Source organism: Lithobates pipiens, unplaced genomic scaffold, assembly GCF_037356315.1.
Source record: "Lithobates pipiens isolate NorthernLeopardFrog02 unplaced genomic scaffold, aLitPip1_a1.2 Scaffold_18, whole genome shotgun sequence".
Lineage (NCBI taxonomy): Eukaryota > Metazoa > Chordata > Amphibia > Anura > Ranidae > Lithobates > Lithobates pipiens.
The window spans coordinates 385819627-385840441 of NW_027507758.1; the positions used below are offsets into that span (position 1 = coordinate 385819627).

Consider the following 20815-nt stretch of genomic DNA (forward strand, 5'->3'; position numbering starts at 1 on the left):
ATGCTCTCCTTACCCAGCCTGTCAGTTTAGGAGGCCGGACATTTCTTGGTAGGTTTGCAGTTGTGCCATACTCTTTCCATTTTCAGATGATAGATTGAGGCAATCGGTTACACTAGATTTTAGTTAGGGATATCAAAGTAAAGGGGGCTGAATACAAATTCACGCCACACTTTTCAGATATTTATTTGTGAAAAATTGTGAAAACCATTTATCATTTTCTTTCCACTTCACAATTATGTGCCACTTTGTGTTGGTCTATCACATAAAATCTCAATAAAATATATTTCATATTTTTGGTTGTAACATGACTAAATGTGGAAAATTTCAAGGCGTATGTATACTTTTTCAAGGCACTGTATGCAGCAAGATTTGTTTGTCTCTGTCACCTGAGGATAGTCTCTTCACTGGCTATATGTAAGGGTTTACAGCCACTTTAACTCAGTTTTATGTTTAGGAAAATATTAAGTGTGTGTATGTATATATGGTGTCTGCTATTCTCACTAGATTATCAAAATAAGTAAGCAATTGTGAGTGGAAGAACTACATAATGGGATTGTACACAACTTTCTGTGATCACTCTCAGCCCAAAACAATTCGGAATTTTGATTGAAGGTCTATTTTGGATGAAACTCAAACACTAAGGTTTATCCTAGCTTGCATACACAATTATGTGAAGATCATGCATAGTTTAATATGAAGGTAAGATTTAATTATTTCAAAACTATTTTTTTTCCCTAGGGTTGCCAGTCTTAAAGCATGTGTTGACTCCACGAGTGAAGGCGACTCATGTAACGATTGACACCATGCAGGACTACCTGGATGCCGTTTATGACGTTACTGTTGCATATGAAGCAACCACCACGCAGAGTGGACAACGGAAAGAAGCACCATCAATGACAGGTGAGGATATTTACTGTTGCCTATATTCCAGGAAGTTTTCATTGGTTTGGATATTGGCTCCAACCATGTCATTCTTTATTATCGGATATATTATAATGTATGTACAACCTTAAAGTGAACCTGTACTAAAAAAACTGAAGATTTGATATGATGGGAACATTTTGAAATGTCAATGGCACCAACTCATGCCCCAGAAAAAAATATCTGCACACTTCCTGTGCTAACTTTTTTAAAGTTGCTTAAAGCGGAGCTCCAGCCTCTTTGGCAATTTTTTTTCAAAAATCACAACCCGATCCCCACCGTGATTCTCATTAGTTGTACAATATAATTGAGCTACTGCTGTAGGTGTAAACCTTCTTACTTATCAATGTCATTGTCCACTACCAGAAGGCAGGCAGCGACCATTGATGATGTGGGCATCTGAATCCCGTTCCTATTTTCTCTAGAGATTCCGAGCAGCTGGCTTGCGTCTGTGAAGTAATGATACTGCGCAGCGCTGCGTGTTGTGTCTACAGGTTGCCATAACAATGGCGGCATCAGCGTAATTCCCCTCCCTGTTATGGCAACCTGTCAATCAACACAGAACTTCCTTTCTCTAAACACCGTGAGATTTCACTGTTAGCCACCCCTAGGACTTCTGGGACAGATGTCGCCAATATCCCAGGAGTCCTAAGGAATTGCCTAATGATGAAATTGCCTAGGTAGCCGAAACAAGAAGTGCAGACTGCACAGATTAAAATAAGGTATTTAGCAATTTAAAAAAAAAAAATTCTACCACATACTGTTCTGCAGGTGGGTATTGTCTTGCAAGAGTCATAAAAAAGTAGGTGGAACTCCACTTTAAGTGTTATAATATACCTGGGCATCATATGATCATAGCTGGTTAGAAGGTGATGCAAGCCTAAAGCATTTGTTTACAAGTGTAAATATTGCTCCTCAAAGCCTTAGGACATGTCTGCAGGAGCTGGCACATTGCACCCGTGATCCACTGATCACAGGTGTGATTCTTCCCAGGCTGCTGTCTGGAGAAAAAGTAAATCATCATAAATTTTTTTTTTTTTTTTTTTTTTTTTTTTTTTTTTTGTGCCTTCCACCAAAGTTCTCAGGTGTGAGAAATATTTTAGTCTAGACTATTTAAAAAATAAGTAAATCAATATTTGAACAAATTTTGGTTGGTGACAATTCAAACTTACCAACTTAAGCCAATTCATCAAATGACCATAAATAAAGCATTTTACTACCGGATATACAATTTTTACATAACTTTTTAGAAAATATTTGACCTGCTTCTGTTTGTAGCAAACAAACATTTTGATGAGGTGAACTTGTCTAGAATATATATTTTTTAAAGAAATGTAACTATAGCATTTTTAATAAATTCAGAGGTAATTCTTCACCCGTTTGGGCATTCTTTTGTGTAGGCCAAGGTGACCATATGAAGCGCTCTGGCTGTGTGGCATATTCCACATTGAAACACAGACTATTCACTGATACAAACTCACTTTTTTGCATAACTACATAACCTGTACATAACTACATTTAGTTTAAATATATATTTCTTAATGTCTCTCCACACCTAAACCCTTTTTGTAGTCTTACCCAAACTTATTTTACTATTGGTGCAGATAGAGCTTTAATATGGTAGCAGATGGTATGCATGTTGTCAAGAGAAAAAAAAAGGAAGATTTAAGAAACAAATAGCATTTACTGTAATTTTTTCCATAATTTACCCCCCAAGTAGAACAAAAATCTGGATAAAGGGATATCACATGTGTGTTTGTGTGTGTGTTTGTGTGTGTGTTTGTGTGTGTGTTTGTGTGTGTTTGTGTGTTGTTGTGTGTTGTTGTGTGTTGTTGTTGTTGTTGTTTTTTTTTTTTTTTCCCCAAGTAAGGTAGCTAATAGCAGAAATGTTGGGTTCAAAGTAAAAGTGACATTTTTACTTAAGAGCATGCTCTCCTCTTTGGCATTGCACTGTAACATATACAGGAATAAACACGTTTGCGAGTAAGGCAAGTTAGCATGGACAGAAACTAACATGTCATTTTTTACAGCTGAATTTAACTCCTGGCCTGGCTTAGCCTTCATTCACACTGTGAACACGGCTTTGAAATCATGCGAGTTCATCTGAACTTGCACTATTTAAAAGCCACGTTTCAGGGTGACTAGAAAGACATCTGTGCGGGTTCATGCACAGATGGCTATTGAAATCGCCCCCTAGTTCACAAAAAGTAGTGCAGGAACTACTTTTGGAAATTGGTGCGGTGCCGCAAAGTCAGCGTCGCACCAATTGGGACACTCCTATTGCCGGCAATAGGCTCCGATTTCACAGCCAATTTGACCTGTCATATCTCGCAGGGGCTTACTGTTGGACTGTGACTATCGCGTTTTTAAAACTGCATCTTGGACTCGAGTGCTTAAAGTAGAATAAGAGAGGTTCTGACTGAAGTTTGCTGCTTTAAAAATATTTTATACGTTGGGGAGGGAGACACGGGGAGTCTAGTACTTTTTGCCTTTTCTAAAGACCTATAGTTTTTGTCAGGTGATCCACATCTTTCATTAGGTGGGACTTTTTTTTTTATTGATGGGTTTTAAATTTTCCTTGAACTTCATCTTTTACTCTTATTACCTGCATACTGTTCTATGACAGTTTGAATTAGGCCCCTGGGTTTTCTGCAGTACTGATTTATTGCGGTACATGAAAATTCCCATTTATGTTCTATAGCATAAGATTTCTTTTTTGTTAAAAAAAAAAAAAACTTCTGTTTTCTATAATCTGTTGTAAATCCTTGCTGAAATCATATAAATAGGGCTTCTAAGTAAGACGCATCACTGTTTGTTTTAGTGCCAAGAAACATTCTAGGATTAATGCATGACGCTAATTTTCCTGAGAATTATTAGCTCTTTTAAACTGCCATATAAAAATTATTGTCTGTTAACTGTATGCAGATTCTTTTTCTGTCCAACAAAATGACTGGATAAATATTTCATTGCCAATATGTCTAGTTATTTGAGTTTAGGATTGGTTTTATTGATGTGTTGAAAAGTATTTGATATTTTGAAAAATGCAAGAAAGGTCTGGGAATTTTTTTTTTTTTTTATTTTTTTTTTGTTATGCTTAATAAAGTACCCAAATAAAAAGCATCTGAATTAAACCCTGATGGGTTTACTTCCTCTTTCTTTCCCTGCAAAGGTAAAGCATAATGGACTGCTATGCATCGCATAGTAGTCCATTATGTGCCACTTACCTGACACAGGAGCCAGCAAGGTCACCTTTGTCCCCTGTAGTCCGGCGCATCCATCTTCTCGGTGGGTCTCGCTGCTCCGCCGCTGTCATTCGCCGAAGCCGTCACTCCCGCGCATGCGCACGGGAGCCGCCACTCGCGGCATATCGCCGTTGACCGCGGCGCGGTGCCTGTCTTTTGGCAAATATCTCCTAAACCGTGTAGCTTTAGGAGATATTTCTTGGACCTACAGGCAAGCCTTAATCTAGGCTTACCTGTAGGTCAAAGTTGGCTGTAAGAGTTTACAACCACTTTAACTGTATTTAAATGCTTACAGAGTGCCATTGTTGTGAAGTGGTCTGTCTTTTTGTTTGTATGTACCCTTTCGTTGCTGTGGTCCCCGTCTCCTTTTTTATTTACTTTCCTTGCATTAACCTAAACCTGGCCATACACTGTGCAAATGCTGGCCAGTTACTGATGAACCAGACAAAAGTTGCTTCATCGGTGGACTTATTGGCACCCTCCCTCTGTATCCTTTGAAAAAACTGAAGGAGTCAAATGGAAATTTGTCAGCCATACGGCTTCTACATCCAATCAGATGCAGTCACTGTTCGGTTATTCTGACAGCCAGTGGTGTCTGCACTGTCAGGCTGCATTCTCACTACAGTGTTTTGAATTGCAAGCAGATTTGCTGCGAATCTGCCCGTGATTTGACAGCGCTGGTGTGTGAATGACAGTTTGCTGGGCTTGCATTTGAGATGCTATTTATTTGAATAACACCAGATTAAAACAGTTTTTCTAGCAAAAAAAAATAAAAATTACTTGGGCCCCCAAACATTATATAGTGTTTTTTCTAACACCCTAACAAATAAAATGGCTGTTGCGATACCTTTTTCATTTTTTTCACACCGTACTTACCCAGCGGTCTTACAAGCGCAAATTTTTTGGAAAAAATTCACTTTTTTTAATTAAAAAAAAGACAGCAGTAAAAAAAAAATTTATATTTTGAAAGATAATGTTATGCAGAGTAAATGGATACCCAACATGTCATTCTTCAAAATTGCACCCGCTCGTGGAATGGCGACAAACCTTTACCCTTAACCACTTCCTGCCCAGGCCAATTCTGACATTTCTCTCCTACATGTAAAATTCCTAATTTTTTTGCTAGAAAATTACATAGAACCCCCAAAAATTATATATGTTTTTTTAGCAAAGACCCTAGAGAATACAATGGCGGTCATTGCAACTTTTTATCTCGCACGGTATTTGCGCAGCAATTTTTCGAACGCGTTTTTTTCAGAAAAAAAAACAGTTTCATGCTAAAAAAAAAACAAATCAGTAAAGTTAGCCCAATTTTTTTGCATAATGTGAAAGAGGAGGATACGCCGAGTAAATAGATACCCAACATGTCACGCTTCAAAATTGCACACGCTCGTGGAATGGCGCCAAACTTTGGTATTTAAAAATCCCCATAGGCGACGCTTTAAAATTTTTTACTGGTTACATGTTTTGGGTTACAGAGGAGGTCTAGAGCTAGAATTATTGCTCTCGCTCCAACGTTCGCGGCAATACCTCACATGTGTGGTTTGAACACCGTTTTCATATGTGGGCGGGACTTACGTATGCGTTCGCTTCTGTGTGCGAGCTCACGGGGACAGGGGCGCTTAAAAAAAATTTTTTTTCTTTTTTATTGTTAATTTTATTTTTATTTTTTTAGTTTTACACTTAAAAAAAAAAATAAAAAATTGATGACTTTTATTCCTATTACAAGGAATGTAAACATCCCTTGTAATAGGAATATGGCACGATCGGACCTATTTACAGTGAAATATGGGGTCAATAAGACCCCATATCTCACCTCTAGGCTGGGCAGAATAAAAACAAAAAAAAAAAAAAAACGATCCTGGCTTCCTAGCCAGATTGGCGCCGTTAATTTGAATAACGAGGCCGGGCGTGACGTCATAACATCGCGCCCGGCCTCCGAAAGATCATAGAGACTCCGGGGACAATCTAGTCCACCGGAAATCTCTATGATCACATCCTGGGGCCGGCGGATCCTGTGACCGACTCACCGATGGAAACGGTGAGTCGGTAGAAGCACCGGTGGGCGGCGGGAGGGGGGGGGCGTCCCCTCCCGCCGCCCGTAAGAACGATCAAGCGGCGGAACAGCCGCTATGATCGTTCTTATGGTGTAGGGAATCGCCGGCTGAAAACGGCAATATCTAAATGATGTCTGTGGACTCAGGCATCATTTATATATAACCACCGAAACCCCAGGCCGTCAATAGACGTACGGCGGTTTTGAAGTGGTTAATCTCCATAGGTGACATTTAAAAAATTCTACAGGTTGCATGTTTTGGGTTAGAGGAGTTCTGGGGCTAGAATTATTGCTCTCGCTCTACCGATCACGATAATACCTCACGTGTGTGTTTTTGAATACAGTTTTCATATGTGGGCGCTACTCACGTATGCATTCGCTTCTGTGCGCGAGCACGGCGGGACAGGGCGCGTTTAAAAATTTTTCTTTATTTTGCCTTTTATTTTTTATTTTTAAACTTTAAAAAAGGAATAAAAGTGACTTTTTTTTTTTTTTTTTTTTGTTACAAGGAATGTAAACATCCCTTGTAATAGAAAAAAACATGGCAAGTCCTCTTAAATATAAGATCTGGGGTCAAAAAGTCCTCAGATCTCATATTTAGACTTAAATGCAATAAAAAAAAAATTGGCAATTTAAAAAAAAGTCTCTCTTTAAGAGCTATGGGATGAAGTGACGTTTTGACTTCGCTTCCGCTCAGCAATTGTATGGCGACAGGTGGGGGCCATCTTTCCCTCACTCATCTCCATACTGAGCCATCGACAGGACGCGATCACCTTCGCCGCTGCCGACAGCTCCAATAAGCGGCGGAGGGCACCAGAACATGGCGGGGGGCCGTCTCCCGCCACCGATTAAAAGTGATCTTGTGGCGAATCCACCGCAGGGACCACTTCTATCTTGTAGCGGACCACCCACTGAAGAAGGGGATGCCGGGGTTATGGCAGATAACTGCTACCATAACAACAATATCCTTCTTCAAACAGCTGCCGTAATACTGCGGCGGGCGGTCCGTAAGTGGTTAAAGAGGGAGTAAACTTCCCTGAATTGTTTGTACCTATAGGTAAGCCTATAATGAGGCTTACCTATAGGTACTGTAAATATCTCCTAAAACTTGCACAGTTGCACTGTATACACCACCGATTTATGTCTTTGGCACAAGTGTTTTGAAAGAACGCCAACCTGTGGCATTTCTTCGGAGCCCTGTGCTGTGACCAGCGTCTCCGGCGTTGCATATGCGGGAGTGATGTCACCCAGCCCTGACCAGTCACACAGCGGACCTGGAAGGAAGACTGACGTAGGTGGAATTGGCCTCTAGCAACAACGAGGGCATTGTTTGGAGGCAAGTGTCTCATAATGTGCTAGTATGTGAATGAATGAATGAAATACTTGTATAGCGCACAATGCGAACTGAATCGCCTCTAAGCGCTGTGGCGATAAATACTAGCACATTATGCCTTTACTGTTTTTTTTTAAAAAGACAGTGTTTACTTCCTCTTTAAGCTGGGTAAATTCTGTCCATAAATTGGCTGGTTCAGCAGGTTGATTTTTGCTCTGTGTATAGCAGTCTGTCCAACAGACTTGTTGAAGGAATATGCTGGAAAACCAGCATCCAACCAACACTCGCAGCAAGTGTCTGCGAGTGCTGCTCCGTGTATTCTGGAGGGGGAATGGGGAAGGAGGGGGTTGTCCCACTGTCAAATACAATAGCACAGCAGGGAAGATCGCCGCACCAACTGCACTGCTGGGTTTAAACAATAAAAAAAAAAAAAAAAAATTTGTACCAGGCTTTAGTCAAAAAGACAAATTGCAGGTTGCTTCCCCTGCAGTAATCTGCAGATTACTCTTTTGATCTTTTTTTCAGAAACCGGGAAATAGATCTGGTAAATCATGGCCCTTGTTTTCCCTTCAGCTTCTCTGCAATTGCAACTTGGTTTTTATCCAAATTGTAATACCTCTTCTGATAAATGTTGTGGTCTAGTTAGAGTACTTGTTAAGTTGATAAATATAACTTGTGTTGAGCAGCACCACTTCCAAGCACAAATTGGACTATCCCTGTGCTCAGAAGCTTCAGAACCTTTGCTAATTGGACTGTTTGTCTTTCACCTTTTCTTTAACCACTTTCAGACCGGACCATTTTGCTGGTAAATGACCAGAGGTCTTTTTACACTTTGGCACTGCGCTGCTTTAACTGGTAATTGCGCGGTCATGCAATGTTGTACCCAAACAAAATTTGCGTCCTTTTCTTCCCACAAATAGAGCTTTCTTTTGATGGTATTTGATTGCCTCTGCGATTTTTATTTTTTGCGATATAAACGTAAAAAGACCGCAAATTTTGAAAAAAAATGATATTTTCTACTTTTTGTTATTAGAAAAATCCAATAAACTCAATTTTAGTCATACATTTAGGACAAAATGTATTCAGCCACATGTCTTTGGTAAAAAAAAAGTCAATAATTGTATATTTATTGGTTTGCGCAAAAGTTGTCACATCTACAAACTAAGGTACGTTTTCTGGAATTTACGCAGCTTTTAGTTTACGACTGCCTATCTCATTTCTTGAGGTGCTAAAATGACAGGGCAGTACAAAACCCCCCCAAATGACCCCATTTTGGAAAGTAGACCCCCTAAGGAAATTGATAAGAGGCATGTTGAGCCCATTGAATATTTTATTTTTTTGCCTCAAGCGATTGAATAATGACAAAAAAAAAATTTTTTTTTTTTTTTTACACAAAGTTGTCACTAAATGATATATTGCTCACACATGCTATGGGCGTATGTGAAATGACACCCCAAAATAAATTCTGCTGCTTCTCCTGAGTACGGGGATACCACATATGTGGGACTTTTTGGGAGCCTAGCCGCGTACAGGGCCCCGAAAACCAAGCACCGCCTTCAGGCTTTCTAAGGGCGTAAATTTTTGATTTCACGCCTCACTACCTATTACAGTTTTGAAGGCCATAAAATGCCAAGATGGCACAAAACCCCCACAAATGACCCCATTTTAGAAAGTAGACACCCCAAGCTATTTGCTGAGAGGCATGTTGAGTCCATGGAATATTTTATATTTTGCCACAAGTTGCGGGAAAATTACAAACTTTTTTTTTTTTTTTTTTTTTTTCACAAAGTTGTCACTAAATGATATATTGCTCATGCATGCCATGGGCATATGTGAAATGACACCCCAAAATAAATTCTGCTGCTTCTCCTGAGTACGGGGATACCACATATGTGGGACTTTTTGGGAGCCTAGCCGCGTACGGGGCCCCGAAAACCAAGCACCGCCTTCAGGCTTTCTAAGGGCGTAATTTTTTGAGTTCACTTCTCACTACCTATTACAGTTTTGAAGGCCATAAAATGCCAAGATGGCACAAAACCCCCACAAATGACCCCATTTTAGAAAGTAGACACCCCAAGCTATTTGCTGAGAGGCATGTTGAGTCCATGGAATATTTTATATTTTGCCACAAGTTGCGGGAAAATTACAAACTTTTTTTTTTTTTCACAAAGTTGTCACTAAATGATATATTGCTCACGCATGCCATGGGCATATGTGAAATGACACCCCAAAATAAATTCTGCTGCTTCTCCTGAGTACGGGGATACCACATATGTGGGACTTTTTGGGAGCCTAGCCGCGTACGGGGCCCCAAAAACCAAGCACCGCCTTCAGGCTTTCTAAGGGCGTTACAGTTTTGAAGGCCATAAAATGCCAAGATGGCACAAACCCCCCCCCCCAAATGACCCCATTTTAGAAAGTAGACACCCCTAAATTTAGGGGTACACTAGTGAGACTAGGTAATAAATGGCGGGTGCCCTGAAACTATAAAAAAATAACTAACCAACCAGCGTCACCTGTAACAGTTATATGGTGATCACTGGTGAAAGGGTTAACTAGGGGGCAATCAGGGGGCTTTATGCGGTAGTATATGGGGGTCCCTGGCGCTATAAAAAGCTGCGGCGAACCTAAATACCTACCTGCCTAACTAGCGTCACCTGTGACACTAATACAGCGATCAGAAAAACGATCGCTTATTAGGCTGGGTTCACACTGGAGCGATGCGGGAACGCCACGAATGCGCGGCGGGTTCCCGCATCGCATGCCTCCCGGCGGCAGTTCACACTGCCCTATGCGAACTGCTGGGAGTGTCAGTGAAATGTTAATGACACCCCCAGATCAGTTCGCATATCGCAGTGCGATCTGCAAACTTGGATCGCATGGTGTGAACACCCATGCGATCCGATTCTGCTGCGGACCAAAAAAAGGGTCCCGTGCGAGTTTGCGGCGGGTGCGGCGGGTGCGACACGAATTCAGCCATACTATCTGTATAGCTGAACTCGAATCGCACAGAGATCGGATGTGATTTGCACTGCAGTGCGGTGCGAATCACATCCGTTCTCATAAACCGCTGCAATGTGAACCCAGCCTTAGTGACACTGGCGACGGGGGGTGATCACGGGGTTAAACCTTTATTGGGGGGGTTAGGGGGGTACCTTAGAACTAAAGGGGGCTAACCCTAACTGCCCTAACAGTTATTAGTCACAAATGACACCTGCCGGGTGATCAGGGGGTTAAACCTTTATTAGGTAATAAATGGCGGGTGCCCTGAAACTATAAAAAAATAACTAACCAACCAGCGTCACCTGTAACAGTTATATGGTGATCACTGGTGAAAGGGTTAACTAGGGGGCAATCAGGGGGCTTTATGCGGTAGTATATGGGGGTCCCTAGCGCTATAAAAAGCTGCGGCGAACCTAAATACCTACCTGCCTAACTAGCGTCACCTGTGACACTAATACGGCGATCAGAAAAATGATCGCTTATTAGGCTGGGTTCACACTGGAGCGATGCGGAAACGCCGCGAATCCGCGGCGGGTTCCCGCATCGCATGCCTCCCGGCGGCAGTTCACACTGCCCTATGCGAACTGCTGGGAGTGTCAGTGAAATGTTACTGACACCCCCAGATCAGTTCGCATATCGCAGTGCGATCTGCAAACTCGGATCGCATGGTGTGAACACCCATGCGATCCGATTCTGCTGCGGGCCAAAAAAAGGGTCCCGTGCGAATTTGCGGCGGGTGCGGCGGGTGTGGCGGGTGCGGCGGGTGCGGCGAATGGCTGAACTCGAATCGCACAGAGATCGGATGTGATTTGCACTGCAGTGCGGTGCGAATCACATTCGTTCTCATAAACCGCTGCAATGTGAACCCAGCCTTAGTGACACTGGCGACGGGGGGTGATCATGGGGTTAAACCTTTATTGGGGGGGTTAGGGGGGTACATTAGAACTAAAGGGGGCTAACCCTAACTGCCCTAACAGTTATTACAGTCACAAATGACACCAATGCAAAAAAAAAAAAAAAAAAAAAAAAAATGACATTGGTGTCACTGTGACTGGGGGGCAGGGGTAATTGGGGGGGTGATCGGGGGGTAAAGGGGGGGTGTGAGTGTGCCTGGCATGTTCTACTGTGTGTGGGATGTGTTGGTGCAACTCACTGATCCGCTCTCCTCCGTGTCGGAACGAAAAATACCGACACGGAGGAGAGAATACATCACTTCCTCTCCTGTGTTTACATTACAGGAGAGGAAGTGATGTCACCGGGGATTTCCATTCGTCGGGAGCGATCGCGAGGGGGTGGCCATGAATGAATGGCCGTCCCCTCGTCCGGGATCGCTCCCGAACGAAAACCGACCGCCGCAGGCACCGGGCGGGGGCCCGATCGGGCCCCCGACCCGCGGGAGGCAAAACACGTACATCTACGTGCTTATGCCTGCCCGTGCCATTCTGATGACGTAGATCGGCGTTAGGCGGTCGGCAAGTGGTTAAAATCATTATATTACTTTACAGAACTTTGCCAGACAGCCAAATGCAAACCTGAAGAAAACCTTTAACTTGTTAATATTTATACTACTTTGGCACCTGATCAGCACTGGCAGCCAACGGCTGGGAGCACTGTCCGGTGTGTTCTGGCAGGGGGCAAGTCCCCCTGTCAGAAAACAATAGCTCAGTGGGGAAATCGCTGTGCTAACATCCACATAATTTAGTACATCGAGCATATTTTTTGAGTCATAAATTAGTATTGAAGTAATGCATGCTACTTTTTTTTTTAATGACACCCCAATGCGCTGAAGCAACAAACCTGTTTTGCATTGTGCAACACTGCATGACAACACACAACTGGGAATAAAGCAGGCTGTGTTAATACACATTTATTGCACTGCACAGGTGTAAATGCAGCTCAGATTGATGTGTCATCTCTTTACCTGCTCACTGTATTCTGAATGAGCGTTAACTGTACTGCCCAGGTCTTGCTGTTCCCTGCTTGGAAGCCCCAAAACATTTCCTGAACTAACAAAGGTTTCCTTTTTGGTGGTGTGTCTTCCAGGAATTATGTTTACTGCTATTTTAAAGACGAGCTGAGCACTGGAAGCTGTACCCATAAAAGTAAGGCAGAGGGTAAAACACTAGTCCCCAGTATCATCCGTTTTCTGATGGCAACAGATCTTTTCCCCAGTACTGGCTTGCAATGCCTTGTTCTGCACTGTCTGTGTTGAGGCAACAAGTACTGATATTTACAAAGGAAAAAGTTTTAAATTGCTGCCCCTGGCTTTTTTTTCTTAAAAAAAAAAAAAAAAAAAAACGCTCACAGACCCCAAAGGTCCTCCAAAATGCATAGCAGTCCCTCCCCAAAAATGCATACCAGACCCTTTGAGAATGGTATGGATTGTAAGGGGGTAACTTTTCCCCTCAACCCTGGAGGCCTTTTCCCTTCGACCCTTTAACTACTTCCAGACCCCAGATCTCTCCTCTGGCCTCCACTGCAGCTAATCCTCTTCGCTTGCGGTTTCTGATCTCTCAGAGAGGGAGGAACAAAATCAGTTCCCCTCTCATTGTTCACTGATGAAGATGCCACTGGTTGGAGAAGTCCTGGGCCCCAATAGGACTGGAGAGGCCGGAAAAGGTGGCAGGGGGGTTCCTTCCACTGCCTATAGAAGTGCCACTAAAATCACTTCTAAATGAAACTGCATCACCTGCTGAAAATTTTGATGTCAAAATGATGCATGTACCATAGTTGCAGACATCATCCCCATACAGCCACGTAAACTCCAGCATGACACACGTCGTTCACTCAGGAAAAAGTGGTTAATCAGGAGGCTCCCAGGTTCCCAAACATAAATAAGTATGAGGTTTGAGAAGTCCTTTATTTAAAAAATATAAAAATCAGAAAAACTATTCCTCCTAAATCTGTTGTCTATCTCCATGCCCTCTAGCCTGCCCAAATCTGGCCAGTGATATCACCGCTGTCCATGCCCCCTTAGTTCAAAGGGACCATTGACAGCAAGAAGCTGCTGTATATCGAAGCAAGAAAAAAAAAATGCTTCTAATATGTAAATTTCAACTCAACTCAACTCAACTCCTGCCAATTGGATGAAACTTTGACATTTTTCCCAACACCAGAACAGGAGTTAAAATGCATTGTAATACCTTGCCCAACAGGGCTCCGATTGCGAGTAGGATCAGCACTGTGATCAGTCAGGCTGTGCTGTATTGTACAATGTTGTTAGTGTGACAATGGGAACTTGCAAGTAGGAAAAGAGAGCAGAGTGATCCAGAAACTATGACAGAGGACACCAGAAGTGGATTGGGGCTCCTCTGTCCAAAACCATTGCACAGAGCAGGTAAGTTATAACATGTTTATTATTAAACCCAAAGCTTTAATATCAATTTAAATTATTATTTGTGTAAAGATTCTGGAGTAAAGAGCCTGGCTGACTACAGATACTGAATTCAATGTAGCAAAAGCTCTGCACCAATCCTAAAAATTCTGGTGTTCAGGTAACTTATGTCAAATCTGCAGTCTTTGTTCTCCTAGTGCTGGGCTGCATCTCAATATGTGTGCGTCAGGGAAAAAAACAGAGAAGGGGAGGAAGTAGAATCAACACTTGACCTCCCTGTCTACATGCTGGACAGATATTGCTGCTCCAGAATACACAACTAAACAGGAAAGTTCGAAGGCTGAATACAACCCAGGCAGCAACGTTTTATTTTATTTTTTATTTTTTTTTCTGTTAATAGTTTAAATGAATTATTACACCATACAATTTTTTTTTTTTTTTTTTTGTGATCATTGTAAAAAATCTGCTTAAAATCAGGACTAACTAGCATAACTGCTGTGTGGAATATTAGTGAAGAGGTCCCTCCCCTCTTTCTAGTATACACGCGTATTACTTTGCTACAAAACTGAGATACTCCCAGTAGTGGGAGGGGTTATATACGGAGGCAACTTCCTGTTTAGGGTGTGCCAATGTCCAGCACCTAAAGGTGGACTATAACCCACATAGTAATTACTGTGGCTCTGTGCCCTGTGTTGTACTTCAAAAGAAAAGTATTTTACAGGTAAGCTGTTATAAAAATCCTATTTTTACTAAAGATCTGAAGGGATGAGAGACTGACAGATCGCTCTGCCTGTAGAGAGCTCCGTATTGTTTACCAACACAGAGCTTTGGACTGTGATTACACACAGCCGATCAGAAGGTCCCGGCCATGAATCGATAGCCAGGATTTGCTGACGGGCTTCTGCTGTGTACTATTATGCGCACTCCCTAAAGCCTGAAATATTACGTATGGGTACGTCGCTTTGCCTCCAGTGGCCGGTCATCCACAGTACGTTGCGGGTGGGTGGGAAGTCTATTATTGAACACATACCTGCATACATTGTCAGTTATCTGCCTGGAGTTTAGCTTTTAATCACTCTCATGTTTGAGAGTGTACATCTAGTGTACACAAATAATCCATAAAGAGGTGACATACAAATACTTTAGATTTCGTAAAGCCTAAACTACAACTGGTCACGAAGCTGGTAACAAAGCAGTGGAAACTCATCAGTATGGACATTGTGACGCAATGCACCAAACTATTTCTTCACCCTGCGTGTCATGGTTCGTTCTAGTCGTACTGCTCAGCTTCTCTGTGGCATTTCTTTGTTCCTGTTTGGTAAACAAAAACATCTTTAGTTAGCAAACTTCCTGTGTTCAATATTTATTGTGTAGCCTTTTCCAAAACATGCCGCTGCTCCTGGCTTTGCCTTTGTTAGCTGTGGGAAAAGACACATTAATAATCCCCAGCTTCCTTATTTTTGTGGTGCTTCCTATAAAACCACTTTTTGCTTCTTGGTTTGATTTAGGTTTGTTATGCTGTCAGACTAAAATGTTATTACAGTATTGATGAAACTGGTAGATCTGCCTAAATCACCAGTGATTATATTGTACAACAAGCTTACACAGTTATTTATTTTTGTAGCTCAGGCTAAACTAATAAAATTGAACAGCTCCCTCCATTCACATTATATAGTGTGGGTGGATAAAACTCCTGCTGCACATATTGCACCAGCAGCTGCCAGAAATGCAGAACACTAGTTGCATCTGATTGGATACATCTGGCGTTTGGCTGACTTTTTTCTGTTCAGGTCCTTTTTTTATTTTTTTTTTCAGGCAGAAAACCAGTCCTAATTTTGAACAGTGTATAACCAACCCAATATGTTTGGGGTTCTGAGTAATTTTCTAGCAAAAAATACTGATTTTAACGAGTGTCAAAAATGGGCTTGGTCTTGAAGTGGTTAAACACTGCTAACATCCCAGGTAATATACTGCCCTCATGCTGTTTATACACTTCAATGGGAATATCATCCTCCCCTGGGGTTTTGGAGTTGGGAAACATCCAGGTCACCACCCAAAGTTACAGGGGCATCTAACTGGGTCCTGTGCCTTTCCGCTCTGCTGTTGAAGTGCCTCTTGTGCAGATACTCATGCCACTCACGATGCATCACGATTACTGACATGCTCCCACTTCTGCTTGGGCCACCTAGGCGGCCCTTCCTCTCTGCAATCTTCTGGGACACATCACATGTCCCAGAAGATTGCCCGGCTGTGCAGGACAGCGCAGTGAGACATGCGCACCTGGCTGTGAAGCTGCAAGATGTCACATCTGGATGCCCACAGTAGTATTGCCAGCGCAGTGGACAGGCAGGGGAGAGAATGGAGGGTTCGGGTGGCCTCATCGCTGGATTGTGAGACAGGTGAGTGTCTTTTTTAAAAGTCAGAAGATGCTCTTTTTTTTGTAGTTGCTGACTTTTAATAAACAAAAAAAATACTAGGCGGCCCCTCTCTGCCAGCGATCTTCTGGGACCATTGTCTGGCCAATGGCAGAGCGCAGTGCACGCCCGGCCGTAAGCTGCCACGGGTGGGTGTCACTGCCCACAGTAGATGATGGCGCTGAGGAGAGGAGTGATGAGGAGGAGTGATGCTCTGTGCAGCCACATCGATGGACCGTGGGACAGGTGAATGCGATTTATTAAAAGTCAGCAGCTACACTTTGTAGCTGCTGACTTTTAATAAACTAAAAAACGGGTGGAATTCCGATTTACTCAGTGAACTAATCTGGTGCACTACAGGGTACAGGAATTCACACACACCCGGCTGCTGGGAGGTCAGGAGGGATTAGAATGCAAATCCACAACTGACAAACAGCCCTGTGAAGTTCCCTGTAATGTCTCTGTGATGACATTTACCCGCCCCCCCCCCCCCCCCCTCATTTGTACCTTCCAGCACACTAGGAGTTAACACAGTGGAATGTGCAAACGAGGGGGGTCCAGGTAAATGTCATCAAAGACTAAGTGTATGAGCCAGTGTATGTAGCGTACAAACATACTTGTACTCTACATACTGCTGCTAAAAAATACCTGTGTGGTGAGACTGGTGATGCAATTATAATCCATTAAGTGCCCACCGCTGTATGTGCATTCTAAAATATATGCAGCTTTTCATACCTTGTGTGTGTGTGTGTGTGTGTGTGTGTGTGTGTGTGTGTGTGTGTGTGTGTGTAACTGTATAATCCACTCATGTGACTGCTCTCTACTCTCCTCCTTCTGGCCTGCCTCTCTCGTCTCTCCGTCCGGCTCACGTCTCTCGTCAGGTCAGTAGGAGTTCTCGGCCCCGCCCACCGACTGTAGCTATCAGATTAGAAGAGAGGCGGGAAGGGCTGACGTCAGGAGAGACGTGAGAGGAGAGGGGCTGGCCGGACTGAGCAGTCACATGAACATGTATACAGTTATATACACACGCTAAAAAACAAGGTTTAAAGCTGCATATATTTAAAAAAACACAGAGAGGTGACCACTTAATGGATGATCATTGTATTTATAAAAAAAAGGCATTTTGACAAAAACGGAGGGGTGGGGCAAGTCGGTATGATGTCACCTAACATCGATTTTTCGGGTCGCATGCATCGATGACGCATCGGGGACCCCCGAATCGCGACGCAGCGATTAAATTCCACACCCCTAGTCAGTAGTATATGATGCTTTTCTTGTTCTGTAACAAACAACGGCACTCAGCTTCAGTACACAATGATTTTGTTCTTATCCTGGAACAGTCCCACAAAATCTAAGATGATTGGGAGGTATACAGAGATATAAATCATCTGTTCATAGTCAACTGCTGCACTACTTGGTAATCACGCCTAGTGTACAACTTTAGACTAGCTAATATAGGGTCGAAAAATATGCAATCTTAATCTATATAACTTCTTTAAACTAGTTGGGTTTTTCTCTGTTTTGTACATACATTTCCTGCTGTTTTATTACTATTATTTATTATTCTTTATATACCCTTTTAGCTCGGTATTAGTAATACATTTGATACTGCGCAGTTGTTTGTATTTGAACAAGGGAGAGGCCATATAAGAGGGGGCAAGAGGCAATCTGGAAGTCTAATTACCAAAACAAGTTTATTAATTTACAAAAAAAATATAAACTCAAACATTTCATGATTTATTTTCCTTGAGTGTTTCCTTTTGGGAAATGATGGAGGAGACTGATGTAAATACCGGAGTCACTGATATGGCTGCTGGTAATTTATGTACTGTGTGCTCCTGAAGTGAACATTGGGCTCTTTTTTGCATTGATTGCCCAATACCTCAGGGAGATGTATTTATGTAAAATTACATCCCTGGATCTGCCACACAGATTTGTAAGAGAACCCAGCTGTATTTTTGTTAAAGCGGAGTTCCAACTAAAAAAGTCAGCAGCTACAAATACTTCAGCTGCTGACTTTTAATAATCGGACACTTACCTGTCCCCCTCCTCTCTGTGGCACCGACATTGTCACTGTGGGCACCCGACTTTGGTTTTACAGCCAGGCACGCACTGTGCAGGCACGAGCTGTACTGCACGGTGTGACTGGCCAGGCAATCATCTGGGACCTGTGACATGTCCCAAATTATTGCAGAGAGGTAGGGGGGAGAGGTGAACTTCCGGCGCCGCAGTGCCCTAGGAGGAAGTGGGAGCTGGAACACTCTAAAACACTTTTAGAACACTCTTTAAAAAAAGAAATGGGGAGGGGGGGGGGGGGGATTCACCTATCAACATATTTCCGTTTCAATCGTTTTTAAGTTCTTTCCAAGATATAAAAGAAATACAAAATAGAGCAACCACATTAAATTACTAGGGTAACATACACCATGGTATTGGTATACATAAGAAACAAAGTTAGGTAAAGGTCCAGGTAGTTCTTGTGGGCTGACTCGCAGCAGTTCCATGATAAGGACAAAAGTTGGGAGGAAAACCGTGCCCTTCCAAGTACGAAACATAAAAGCCCTTAAAACCTAGGGCATTATTAAAGCTGAATATCAATGAAAACTCTTTACAACAATACTTTCATCCTATATCCAATACCCTCCCAGGTCTAGGCATCTGTTTAACCATGTATTTGGGTCTATGGACCCCTCTACCAATACCATAGAAAAAGAATAGTAGGTAATAGTAGGTAATTATTATTATTATTATTATTATTATTATACAGGTTTTATATAGCGCCAACAGTTTGCTCAGCGCTTTACAACATAAGGGCAGACATTACATTTACATTACAATTTGGCACAAGAGGAATAAGAGGGCCCTGCTCGTTAGAGCTTACAATCTAAAAAGGAAGGGGCAATTGATACAGGAGGTAATTGCTGTGGGGGATGAGCTGATGGGGGAAGTAAAACAGTGTTAGTTAGAAGCAGGATAGGCTTCTTTGAAGAGAAGGGTTTTCAGGGATCGTCTAAAGATGGATAGATTAGGGGACAGTCGGACAGATTGGGGTAGGGAGTTCCAGAGGATGGGAGAAGCTCTGGAGAAATCCTGGAGGCGAGCATGGGAGGAGGGGACAAGGGAGCTAGAGAGCAGGAGGTCTTGGGATGACCGTAGAGGGCGGTTTGGTTGGTATTTTGGGACTAGGTCAGTGATGTAGCTGGGGGCAGAGTTATGGATGGCTTTGTAAATTATTGTTAGTACTTTGAATTTTATTCGTTGGGTGAGTGGAAGCCAGTGCAGGGATTGGCAGAGAGGGGTGGAGGACACTGAATGGCTGGTAAGGTGGATGAGTCTGGCAGCGGCATTCATTATGGACTGGAGGGGGGATAGCCTATGTAAAGGTAATCCAACGAGGAGGGAGTTGCAGTAGTCGAGGAGAGAGATGACCAGGGAGTGAATTAGAAGCTTGGTGGTGTCATTAGTTAAAAACGGGCGTATTCTGGAAATGTTGCGGAGGCTAAGGCGGCATGATTTGGACAGGGCTTGTATGTGGGCCTGAAAGGACAGTTCGGAGTCTAAGGTTACCCCTAGCACCTTGGCATGTGGGGATGGACTGATTGATGTGCCATTGATCTCGACAGAGAAGTCAGGTGAAGGGGTACGTGGGGGAGGAAATATTAAGAGCTCGGTTTTAGATAGATTAAGTTTGAGGAAGTGGTGTGACATCCAGGCTGATATGTCTGTTAGTAGATCAGCGATGCGTGAGGAGACTGATGGGGTGAGCTGAGGGGTAGAGAGATAGATTTGGGTGTCATCAGCATATAAATGGTAGCGAAAGCCATGGGAGGCTATCAGCTGACCCAAGGAGGATGTGTAGATCGAGAATAGTAGAGGTCCAAGGACAGAACCTTGGGGGACCCCAACGGTAAGAGGAGTTGGAGAAGAGGAAGTGGAGTTGTAAGTGACACTGAAGGTGCGATGAGATAGGTAAGATTCAAACCAACGGAGAGGGCAGTCATGGAGACCAAGCAAATTGAGTTTTTTGAGGAGGAGGGGGTGGTCAACTGTATCAAAGGCAGCAGAAAGGTCCAAGAGTAAGAGTACGGAATAATGACCGTTGGTTTTGGCTGTTAGTAAGTCGTTGGTGAGTTTTAGAAGGGCAGTTTCTGTGGAGTGCTGTGGGCGAAATCCAGACTGAAAAGGATCGAGAAGGTTATTTTCAGTGAGGTGGTTGCTCAGTCGGTTATAGACTAAACGTTCGAGGAGTTTGGAGGCAAAAGGGAGTAAAGAGATGGGTCTTAAGTTGTTAAGATTGGTGGGGTCTGAGGCCTTTTTTGGTATGGGAGTGACTAGTGCATGTTTTAGAGGGTTGGGGAAGATGCCAGTAGAGAGTGAGAGGTTGAAGATATGAGTTAAGGAGTGTAGGATTGAGTCAGATGGTGACCGTAGTATTTGAGAAGGAACAGGGTCCAGGGGGCAGGAGGTTAGGCGGGCATTAGAAAAAAGTTTAGTGACTTCCTCTATAGTAGC

The 20815-nt window shown here is 42.9% G+C and overlaps 1 protein-coding gene across 1 annotated transcript in view; it reads left to right on the plus strand.

Annotated features, from left to right (window-relative positions):
- The window catches only part of AGPAT5 (1-acylglycerol-3-phosphate O-acyltransferase 5), a 114624-nt gene that overhangs the window by 64221 nt on the left and 29588 nt on the right, over positions 1-20815 (plus strand). The window contains exon 6 of the mRNA XM_077487780.1: positions 739-900. Coding sequence (XP_077343906.1) covers positions 739-900 — 162 coding nt within the window. The remainder of the gene's footprint in view (positions 1-738; positions 901-20815) is intronic.